General features: G+C 42.0%; 1 protein-coding gene across 1 annotated transcript in view; it reads right to left on the bottom strand.

The window, feature by feature from the left end:
• col24a1 (collagen type XXIV alpha 1) overlaps positions 1 to 12,121 on the bottom strand; it is a gene marked incomplete at its 5' end in the record, with an annotated part of 91,777 nt that overhangs the window by 36,572 nt on the left and 43,084 nt on the right. The window contains 7 exons of the mRNA XM_084473560.1: positions 1,064 to 1,108; positions 1,969 to 2,013; positions 2,357 to 2,410; positions 5,614 to 5,667; positions 6,183 to 6,236; positions 8,657 to 8,710; positions 10,097 to 10,150. Coding sequence (XP_084329686.1) covers positions 1,064 to 1,108; positions 1,969 to 2,013; positions 2,357 to 2,410; positions 5,614 to 5,667; positions 6,183 to 6,236; positions 8,657 to 8,710; positions 10,097 to 10,150 — 360 coding nt within the window. The remainder of the gene's footprint in view (positions 1 to 1,063; positions 1,109 to 1,968; positions 2,014 to 2,356; positions 2,411 to 5,613; positions 5,668 to 6,182; positions 6,237 to 8,656; positions 8,711 to 10,096; positions 10,151 to 12,121) is intronic.

Here is a 12,121-nt window from a genome sequence, read left to right as displayed (position 1 = left end):
ACAGCTGCATGTGTATATCGAAAATGTTTATTTTTATTATTATGTTACACCTTTCCTGCTGTCGGCTACCAGACCGTAGTCGAGAGCACAGGGGAGACGTCGATGTTCTCTCAGGAGTACCACCCTTCCCTTTGACCGGCAGTGGGTCTGCTTATAGGTCGGAATATGGTCGGAATGAAGCGGCCGCCGATTATTGAAAGGCTGTGTACTTTATTCTTAGTTTCACTAACTTTACAGTAGGGCCTACACGTTGGCACAGAGACAACCAGACTCATTCGTTACTTCACTAAACTGACACACGCTACCGCTCGTCGCTCGTCTACTCACTCACACTGCCATTCTCGCACACACACATGCGCTAACTCTCGTAATTGATTATTATTGACAACAGTTAGCTGAACATTATAGGGTCCCGTCCTTCCACTCCCTGTTTTCTCAGTTAAACACAGAGATCAACTACATTTGTCCCAGTGTTTGTTAGATGTGAAATGAAGCAAAAAAAGACGCTCTTCCTCCGGTAACACAGTCGTTTGCGACGCCTTTCTTATTCGTCGTTTCTTCTATTTGTCTGTGACCCCAATGCTCCAATCTTTCATCGATCGATACGGATGTTGTGGATGCAACGGAATATATTATGCATCGCTGCAGCAACATTTAAGATGATCGCGATGAGTTCTGCCCATTCTGCCTCCGTTGCTGCGGTCAGACCAAAACACACCTGAGTGACAGGGGCCGTCGTGGACCCTACGTCATATCCCGCCTCTTGCAAGCCTGCCCCCCTAAACCCCCCGTTGATTCTACTGATGTCTGATCAACAATGTCATGATCATATATATGTACATGTATATGTGTGTGTGTAATCGGTTATTGATATCGGTATCGGCCTTTAGGAACTGAAAGTTATTGGTATCGGTTAAAAAAAAAAGTTATCGTGCATCCCTAGTTCCTTGTCATGCTGTTTACTGCCAAGAGGTGTATAGCTTTCACCCCACCGATCATCCATGTAAATGACAGCTTTGACAAGGTAATGTAGCCAAAAGAAAAAGTTAAATATATCACTCACAGGTTTTCCTGGAAGGCCTCTCTCTCCTGGGCTGCCTGCCTTGCCCTGTTAAAAAGGATATGTCATAAAATGAGTAAAAAAGATACATAAGAAATATCAATCTATACATCATAGTATGGTAAAAATACTGCATTGCATTTATTTAGCATATTTTAACCTCAGTGGCCACGCAAAGGATTTTATTATGTTTCCCATCCATCCATCCATCCAAACAAACAACACTTAACACACCAGTTGGGATGCCAAATAGCCTGCGAACAAAACAAATCTCTGAGCTTTTATTTTCTCTGGCCTTTGCCTCTGGCCCCGCTCCCGTTCAGACAGATTTCCTTCAGACCTGGCCAGGGTCAGGCCAATCACAACCTTTTTTCTAATATTGAGCGGCTTACATACGATGACTTTACAGAGGAGTGCTTTATGGGAGCGTCGTAAGATGGTACTCCGCCGGCAGAGCAGCCGGAGGAGTCCGCATACGACCGAGAGGTCGGAACAATGGAGCGTCGGAGAGATGACATGGACCCGAAGTGAACTGACAGCTGTCTACTAAAAAAATCTCTCGAATGCCACCTGAGTTTGTTGTTGCTGGTGACGTAAAGAGGTAAACCGGTGGCTCTATTACCACTAGTTGAAATGGGCACAGCGCCACCTATCGTACCGGGGCATGACATGCTTCGGCCAGTGAATCGATTTACTCACCGCCATGTATACGCGGATAATTGCAGTTGTCCAATTGAGGAGCATAGTCGAGCTATGGCTTTAATCGAATTAAGCTGTACATGTAAACATACTGATAGAGAAGGCTTACAAAAAACAGGCTGTTAGCTGTGTATCAGAGCAAATTTAAATTCTTTGTTTGCACCACATTCCACTCCATACAAAAAGGTTTACTCTCACTATGAACTCACTGTGAATCCGGGTTCTCCGTTCATCCCAATATCACCAGGTTCACCCTGCAAACACACCAAAGGCACATATAACTGGACTGATAGTGATCACTTATGCAATGCTACATTGTGGTGTTATTACATTACTGGAGAATGAGAGAATGAGATTTTAGTTGTCTCACACGTCTCACTGGTAATACAATCCCGATATAATGTGGCAGAATTACAGTGGAAGAGACACATCGATCAAACTGTCAAAAGTGCGGATGCAATTTGCATCCTTGATTCCTTTAATGCATTACTGTTTTTTGATTTTGCAAGGTGTTTTGGATATGCACATCATTTTCCAAAAATGAAGTGCAAAAAAATAAAATAAACAAAAAGGTAAAATGAGGATACGTATGAATACCTTTGGGCCCTCAGGTCCTGGGTCTCCAAGTAGGCCATCTGGACCTCGGGGCCCCTAGGAGACAAATCACAAGAAAATACTTTTAAAAACTATGCAGCTCTAGCATTTACACAGACACATATGTTGTTTTTTCCACAATACTGTACCGAACCGGCTCGGCACGGCGAGCATTGACTATCGATATCATCATATATTAGTGAACCAGGACTAATATGAAAGATATCTGCCCTAACATCACTGCGGTGCGTTTGTATTAACCCTTCATAAACCTTCAATAAAGCTTATATACTTGTTTTATAGTTATAGGACCAAACAAATAATAAAGAATCAGGCAACTCCATTCATACACATGACGATGCAAGTCATTCACAAGAATTCACAGTTTCAACAGTGCTCAGAACTCGGAAATGGTCCATCTCGGGCTCGGCTTGGCACAGCTCATGCGTTTGAACTGGAAGTGGAAACGCAAGATACGGCAACGCAAGGTACAGCCAAATGTGCCAATGGAAAAACGCCAATTGACACAAACACACACATTCTTCTCACAAAGTATATTCTTAACACACATATACATACACACACACAGACAAACACACCCACACTCAAATTAACACAAAATGCTAAAACAATTATTAAGACCACTGACCACCAAGTGAGCACTGCATATTTCAAACAACCTCCAACACAACACAACACAAACAATACTCCACATATAATGTGCATATGCCTTCCTAAGACACTGTTCATTGGCTGGTGTGTATCTTGATAAATCAAGATGTGTATCTTGATAAATCAAGATACACATCCCACCACTGTACCTTGCTTGGAGGGGTAATGAGTTTCAAATATAGGGGAAAAAAATGTGTACACTTTTTTTTACAAATTCCTATCTGTCTTCCTGTGTGTGTGTGTGTGTGCAGGGCCGCCGCTAAGCATTTGGAGGCCCTGAGCATAATTGGTTATAAATTGGTCAGGGAGGCCCCCCCCCCACACACACACACACACAAAACATGTCATCATAGAGTATCAAAATAACAGCCTCAACAGCAGCACTATCATTAATATATAAAGTAATAAATAATACATATTTAAAAAACTTTCTTAACAGCAGCATTACAATATAATAACAGCTGCAGGCTCCAAAGATGAAGAACGAAATGAAGTATGCACATGAATAAGGTATAAAAGGAAGTCATCAAAACAAACAAACACACACACACAACTATCTTTCACACACCCAAAAACTACCTCAAAGTGCAGTATTGTCCTAATCAAAATATTTTCCCTAGACTATGCAGAACTGTAACTGTTGGATAGTGTGCAATACTAAATTGCGTGTGCATTCTCAGCAGCTGCAGGAGGCTTTACAAAGGTGCACGACGACTTTTCCTGGCAGCAAAATCGCTAAACAAGCCATCATAAGACACCGTATGTGCCACTTAAGCGATCTTGTCCCATTGTTGACTGTAGATATGTTTAAATGAGTTTCAGTTTAGAAAAACTGCGCTGAGAAAGGATGCTCCGCCTCCGATGCGAAAAGACGAGAGCTTTGAAGGCTGTACCATTTCAGGGAAGCGGGGGATCTTTTTAAATATTAGATAAAAACATATAATTTGCCCAATTAAGAAAAAACATAACTTATTAACTAATTTATCATAACTAATTGATAATACCTAATTTACATATTTTTGTAATGTAATACTGTAATAATTATCATGACATTTATTTAGCAACCTTAATTTTGGGGGCCTTTTTCAATCTTTCATAAAAACCAAACTTATTTTCTGTTCACCAGATGAACTGCAAAATCTAGATTTGACTTCATCATGGTGATGGTGGATTTTAGCATAGTCCCATGACGGCACCTGACATCAACATGAGCCATAGTTGGGCTTCCGGGAAACCAAATCAGCAGGCAGGTATGTACCATGCAGGGGATGGTGTGGGCCTTGTTCTTTACCTCAAAGGCATTGTTTACCTTCACTGCTAGAGGGTATAACAACATAAAGATTGAATAGCGATAGGTAGGGTTAAGATAAAAAGCAGATCCTGGTTGGCCTCTTGGGGAGTGGGGGGAAGCTGAGATCAACTACTACTGCACAAGCATATTGCAGTCATGTGCTATATGGACATACAGCTTTGGAAAACAAGCATGCAGGTTTAAATCCGCTATATCTACCAGAAACAAGGGACTACCTGATTATTAAATCAAGAGTGGAATGGAATTGGATCTCCTGATAATAGGACCCCTCACAAATTCCAAATGATTACGGGCTCCAAGGTAGTTGAGTCATAAGGGATTTAGGGATAAACAAAAAGCACAAACAGGAAATGTAAGCAGTAAACTGCCACATGTACAGATTAGACTAAACCCATCGGCAATGATGCTCTGAACACTGCCATGTGTGTTGGAGTTTACAACATTGAGATACTATCACCCCCGATCACAGATGGGTAAAAAAAATAAGGAATGAAAGAAGAGGAAAGAAACTAAAGAAACAAGAGGGGAGGGGAAGGGCCATGCACAGGGGGGACAGTGCTCATAGATTAATGACGCAGGAAGGCAGAAGTGAATAGTTGTTTCACTTCAATTGTATCCAATGCGATTGCAATTTCATGCAATAAATCACTTCCGGTCAAAATATATTAACAATAACCGCTGACCTGGGCAACGTAATGGAACATATGCTAAAAGGGCCCCCACTCTCACGGGAAGATGGGATTTGTTGGAAATGAAAGTCTAGCATAGACCCAGCACCATTTTCAAATGCCAATCTACAGTGAAAACCGATGTTGTGGAACCAATGTTTCCAGAACTTCAACTAGTAACACACACTTCCTCCATCACTTTAAAAATGTAATATAAGAAATGTTACAGATAAGAAACACATGATACAATCTGCAATATGTAGTATCAATGTACATCTCGTAACATCACATCTGAGGTTGGCTCAACTCTAGGTGTCATTCGCCCCTCAGCCACATGGTGCCTCACTAACATTCGACATTATGAGTGCTGTGCTGTGATTTCTTACTGTTACAAGCTCCATGAAATGCAGACATAGGAGGACCTATAGAGCATCAGAAGCACAAAGCGCAAAACCTATGTGGTTTAATTGCTTTGCCCTCCAGTTCAGCAAGAGTTGGTGTGTTGATAAAACAGAGAAGAAGAAGAAGAAGAGAGTGTAAGTGTGTATGTGTGTGTGTGTGTTGTCTGCCAGGGTTTGTACTGACACAGGGATCAGAAGAACACTTACCTTTCTACCTTTGGTTCCGGCAATCCCAGGACTGCCCATCTGCCCCTGTAGACCCTAGGAGATCAGTTGGAGAGAGAGAGAGAGAGAGAGAGAGAGAGAGAGTGAGAGAGAGTACTTAACAGTGGTTCATCCTGTTCATAGACGCAGGCATTTGTCTATCCAAGACAAATGCAGATGCAGAAACAAATGGCAAACTAATCTGTTTAATTTTTTTCATGAAACCTTTCATGAAACAGCCAATCACGAATATGGGGAATGAACAAAGAGGTATATCTAATTGCCCCTTAAATGGTAGTGTTTACAGCAGTAAAACTAAATAGTGCAGCGCTTGTTGTCGGTCTTCTATCTTAGTATAAATGTAATCTTGCAAATATGGTTTACGGTTGCCTGCCAAGGGTTTTAAAATGATGAGGCACACGCTGTTGTAACCACATTTCTTGGTCCATTATGTGTCAACATCCAAGTAGTAACCGGATTTGTCCTGTAAAATCCATTAAGTGCCTGACCTGGCATGTGTGACATCAAGTCTGGAGCATTCCATTCGGTTACAGAGTGTAGGTCACACTTACAGATGCGCCCTGCATGCCGATGTCCCCAGGACTTCCTGGCAAGCCCGGATAGCCCTGATAGAGAAGCAGACGGATCAACAGTCAGGAACACAACACTTCCACAAGATGCGAGCAATAGCTGTGACCATTGTGAGCTGTGACCATACATCTTCTTATTCATAGTCCTTGAAATATAGTTAAAGGTCCCATGGCTTGAAATTTCACCTTATGAGGTCCCCTAGCCTGCCTATGGTCCCCTAGCCTGCCTATGGTCCCCCAGTGGCTAGAAATAGTGTTAGTTGTAAAGCACTAGGTATCCCACTCCACCTTTGAAAAAATTAAAGCTCAGACAGGCCGGAGCCCTGCCGCCGGGGCACCACTGACGGGGCGCACCTCTGGAGCCCCGCTGCCGAGGAGCCAAGGAGGAGACAATCCTGGGCAACAATCCCACGCAACAATCCCTTTCTCCTCCATGTTGAGGTTCAGTCTGTACTTCAGATTGATGTGGAAGATGAGTACCAGAGACGTTGGAGAACCCGGCGCAGTCGATTGAGATTCATAATATCACCAAAGCTGAATTTCTTGAACGTCTTCAAATACTGTATTAGGGGCCCACTAAGACCTATATAAAAGCATCCATAAAGTAGCATGCCATTGGATCTTTAATATAAACTGGTGTCAGATGACTCTTCCAAATAGATCTTAGGCAGTGTCCAAACATTTGATAGAGATGCAGAACATTTGAATCCAAGTCTGTGCTGGGTCCTTATAGTTTCTGTTCATCCTGTGTGAAGATGCTCCCCATTTATCTACAGTGCCTTTCAGAAATATATTAAAAGAATTTAGGCTTTCAATCAGAAAATGCACAATATGGCACTGGGAGTGAGGTGTGTGATGATATCGTCTACTCCAGGGGTCTTCAACGCTTTTAGGCCAAGGACCCCATAGCTGATTGAGTGACTGAGCTGGGACCCCCCACTACATATATTGTATAAAACGGTGTTAAATATTAAACTGGGCCTACAATAACATGTAGGACAACCTATAGTGTCATGTATAAACATACCTTGTTATTGTGCATACAATAATAAGGCTTAGTAACAAAGCTCCATCCATTGTGGCTCACAAAATACCTAACTCACAATTATTTTGATAAGAGGTCCTGACTCAATCGCTGCTATGAAAGTGTCACATACTGATCTTACCGATGATTCATGGGTAGCCTTTCATTTATGTTGCATAAATGTAATATGTTAGTTACTGAAAATACACATTAACATGAATAATAACATGAATACACATTAACATAACTGTTATTGAATGCATATTTGAAAAAGTATATGTTGGATATTCAAAAAAAAAATAAAAAAAATAAAATCGAAGAATAATTTTGCGACCACACTGCAGTACCTCTGTGACCCCACTTGGGGTCGCGACCCCAAGGTTGAAGACCCCTGGTCTACTCACATCCCTGCTGACTGTTTACTGTCTCCCATTTCACATTTATTGAAAAACACTGCGTCTACTCACATCCCTGCTGACTGTTTACTGTCTCCCATTTCACATTTATTGAAAAACACTGAATATCTAACTTGCAAACTTGCAAAGAAATCTTGATTTGGACCCTGGTCTTCTTCTCACTGATTTTGAATTAGCAGTGTACTGTGAATTTAATACAGTGTAAGTTATTGGGTTCTTTGTTGAAGTTCAGATTAGATGTAGGCCTACATATCAAATCTATATGTTCAGAATTTATATTGTACTACGAGCTAACCATAAGGCACACAGATGAACTGGCAACTGCATTCAACATTATTGAGCCTGTGAGCCATCAAGCTAAGCTAATCAACCGGACATTTAATCAATGAACCATCTTCCAGCAAGCATCTTCCAGAAAGCTCCAGCTAGCTGCCAACCTGTTGGCAGCTAGCTGGAGTAGGGCAGGGCAGCAGCCCAAAGCCACAGGTCTGGAGACCATCCAGGGCAGGGTGTGGATCTGTGAGGGATGCCAGCCAGCGTCCCTCTTCCAATTCCAGACCACATAGCAAAAAAACACTGGCACTGGCACGGCTGTGCTAGGTTGCTGCTGCTGTAATGTGGTCTGGAATAACATAGCATCACCATGCTAATACTTGGGTCTACCACAAAAGGGGATACACTTCAGTCCCTGTTGGTTCCCCAGTGATATACACTACTTTATTGATTATATGTTATATGAATCTGTGTCCTCAACATGTCTGAGGGTTAAGCTTCTTGTCAAATTTTGCCAAGGCTGTGCAGAATATTTAAGTCCCCGTCCATCCATTGTCTCTCTGCCTGAACTATTAAAGACAAGTGCGTCTGGTTTCAATTTTTTGGTTTGGTCATTGTTTTTGTCTATATTATTTTTAGGAACTGGGAGATTTACAGATTTTTATAGTGAATCGTACCTCATTCTAGAACAAAGAAATGGAAGTGGACAGCAGGACCATAAAGGAACAGATTGTTCTACTTACCCTTGAACCACTCTCTCCGGGAGGACCCAGGGGACCTGCTGGGCCCCTGTCACCCTGGCAGACAGATTGGGAGATAGACATAAAGAAAGATAAAGAGAGAGAGAGAGAGAGAGAGAGAGAGAGAGAGAGAGAGAGAGAGAGAGAGAGAGAGAGAGAGAGAGAGAGAGAGAGAGAGAGAGAGAGAGAGAGAATTTAACCATTCAATTAAACCATGACACATCAAACTTTACTGGTCTTAGGATAATCCAACAAAAAAAGGTAAAAGTATTAATAAAGGTAGAATAGTATGGTGCCCTTTACTTTTTTTTAGCATTATAGTCTGCGGTCACAGAAAGGTAAACATGTCAGCAGGTCCTCTTATCTCAATGTCTTCAAAGTCACAGTATGCTAGCTGAGACCTATGCAACCTGCCTCTCCCGTTAAACCCTGCTCACCTTCTTATGTTGTTGAGGTTTGATCCCCCACCCACCTGCCTGTCTCTACCCTCAACATCAAGCAGCACTCATGATCATACAAGCAACGTTACCCTCCTCCCATGTGATGCGTCAATCAAAAAAAAGGCGAGATTGCAATACTTTCCGTATTGGAAAACAAGAGTCTTGAGTCAGAGAAAGAGAGTGAGAGATGGAGAAAGAGTGTGAGAGAGAGAGAGCGAAAGAGAGAGAAAGAGTGTGAGAGAGAGAGCGAAAGAGAGAGAGAGCGAGCACTAGAGAGGGACCGAGAGAGCGAGAGAGTGAGAGAGAGAGAGGTAGAGTGAGAGAGGGAGAGAAAGAGAGAGAGAGAGTGGATTAAACATATATAATGGGACAGGAATTTGTGGGCTGTCAAGGTACAGCTGGTGATGATAGATTCAACTGGGAGGAGGATCTGTTGTTCCAAAGGGGGGGTAGATTGACGCAAGCAGAAGTGTCCCCCGGGGTGAACATGTCTGAACACAACGGTTGCTCCTGGTAAAGGAAGGGTGGGGGTTGGGGCATGGAGGGGAGCCCAGGATTTAAAAGCAGCAGGGGATGTCCTCCGCAGAGCCCCCTGTTAATCAGGGGGCCAAATTGTCAGAAGACTAATCATACTAACCTATTTGGTGTCTATGGAGGAGGGTGCTACTCCCTTTTACCTTTCCACAAACACAGTACACACAAACATTCTGGTCCTGTGCATTCATTGTTATTATGGAATATATCACTTTTTGAAGAATGCCCATATATTATATGTATGTTCTACAATGGCAGGGCTAAATGACACCATTGTTAATAATGTGGACACAAGAGTGTTGGTATAAGCGCGTGTGCTGGGGCCCGCTGGGGCCTCCAGCTATGGATGTTTAACACAGACCTAATTACAGGAGTCTGCCGGTGACATGGCTCTTGCTGATGCTGACTGACTAATAGGAGGGAGGGAGGCAGGGAGGGAGGGAGAGAAAGAGAGGAAGCAGAACCTTACCTTTTCACCAGGGACTCCCATCACCCCAGCTATCCCAATCAGGCCTACTGGACCCTGAAGAGAAGAGAAAATGATAGTATGGAAGGAGAAGAGCAAACAAGAAGAGAAGAGAAGAGTGAAGAGAGAAGAGAAGAAATTAATGAGAAGAAGAGTAGGGAATAGTAGAGAAGGGAAGAGCGAAAAAGAAAAAAATAGGGAAGATTAATTTAAATGAAATAATGTCATATAAAACCACATTTAACTCCCCAAAATAAGGTAAAATACAACAACCGCTAATCGCTATATTAATTTACAAACATGACTATGAAAATACAAACATGAGTATTTTCAGATTTTTTAATTATTCTAAAAAATACCTAAATAATGGATGATACAGCTTCTGCAATTTGAGTTATGGATTTTATCGGGCTGCCCCGATGAGCTATGATGAGCTAGCCCGCTATGTGTAATTTCAAAAAAATAAAAACAAGTGTCAAAAAATTATTTATATATTCTTTTGTACAGAATACATGAATTAAAGATTTCCAACAACATTATTTTGTTTAAGGATTCAAGCCAGTTCCACACCGGTATTTTGCCCTTTCTGGGTTGTCTAGGATGAAATAAAGTGGTTGACAACGAAATTTTGGCGATTGGTCCTGTCTTGGGTATTTGGCTAATTTAGAATCTCCCCTGCCTGCTTCAGTTTCAAAGACAGAGAGAGGATTAAGCCTGCAGGCATGAGAACACTGTCTCCATGTCTTCATCCAATCCCTTAATTGGGTCTCTATCCTGCACTTGAGGGGGCAGATAGACATAGATTTAGCCAGAAGTGTAGCTTCTAAGAGATTAGGACTCCTAGAGATAAGCTGTTTGCGGTCTGGTCAGAATCCCATATCATGCTATTTTAGGGTTAATAATTGCATTTGGGAGTACTACTAGAATAGGGTTACATGCCTGTATGTTAAAAATACCCCTTATTATTCTAACACTGTTCATTTCTGCAAAACCAATTTCAGCATCTTTCAAAAACATTCTGTTTTGTATCATGTCGCTTTAAAGCCCCCCTCCCGAGTAGCCCAGTTTGCTGTGATTGGTCAGCACACCCTCTCTGTTGCAAGTGGGCATGTGTCTGCAAATTCACCACCCCCCAAGAAGTTGTAAACATTGCAGGTAGCCAGGAGGCGCGACTTCTGCACTTCAGCACTGCCCACAGCTGTTTCACGCACTTACTGAGGGGTGTTCTCAGTGGGCTTCGATTTTAGATTTTTTCTAGCTTAGCAGACGTAAAACATGTATACATACGTCATATAACAGTCTAAAGCAAAGGGAAAAGTCTAAAAAGCATGATATCACCCCTTTAACCAAGAACCCAAAGAATAGACACTGACATAAGCCACTGACAAGCTACATGTGGGTTAGAGAAAGTCTCCATGTGCACATGCGAACAAGACTCTGAAAAAGAAGGCTTCAAGAAGGCTAGTTTTAGATTGCTATTAATGTCTGACGTTGATGTACAATTAAATCCAGGGTCTATTTTCTGGTATGAGTTTAATATAATTTAGGTAGTTGGAACAAACAATTTTATGATCTGATTTGTTGCACTGCAAATGGGCCAATTAGAGGTAGTGGCTAATACAGGTAGGTTGATTATTCTACAGGTAGATAGAGGCTACTACCTGTAGAGGCTGCTACAGGTAGAGGCTGCTACAAGAAGATACAACAAGGTAGGTCAATTATTCTACAGGTAGATAGAGGCTACTACAGGTAGAGGCTGCTACAAGAAAATACAGGAAGGTAGGTTGATTATTCTACAGGTAGATAGAGGCAATTACAGGTAAAGGCTACAGACAGATAGAATATACTACACGTTTATAGTCTACGACAGGTAAGTAGATGTTACTACAGGTCAAGGCTTCTACAGGCAGATAGAATATACTACAGGTAGAAAGGGACTTCAACAAGTAAAGAGAGTCTATGACATGCAGTTAAAGGCTACTGGAGGTACAGGAAGGTAGAGAATGCTACAGGTATAGAACGGCTAGT

This window comes from Micromesistius poutassou (assembly GCF_964030765.1).
Source record: "Micromesistius poutassou genome assembly, chromosome: 9".
NCBI lineage: Eukaryota > Metazoa > Chordata > Actinopteri > Gadiformes > Gadidae > Micromesistius > Micromesistius poutassou.
The sequence above is the reverse complement of the archived record's forward strand: the minus strand, read 5'-3'. Positions and strand labels throughout refer to the sequence as shown.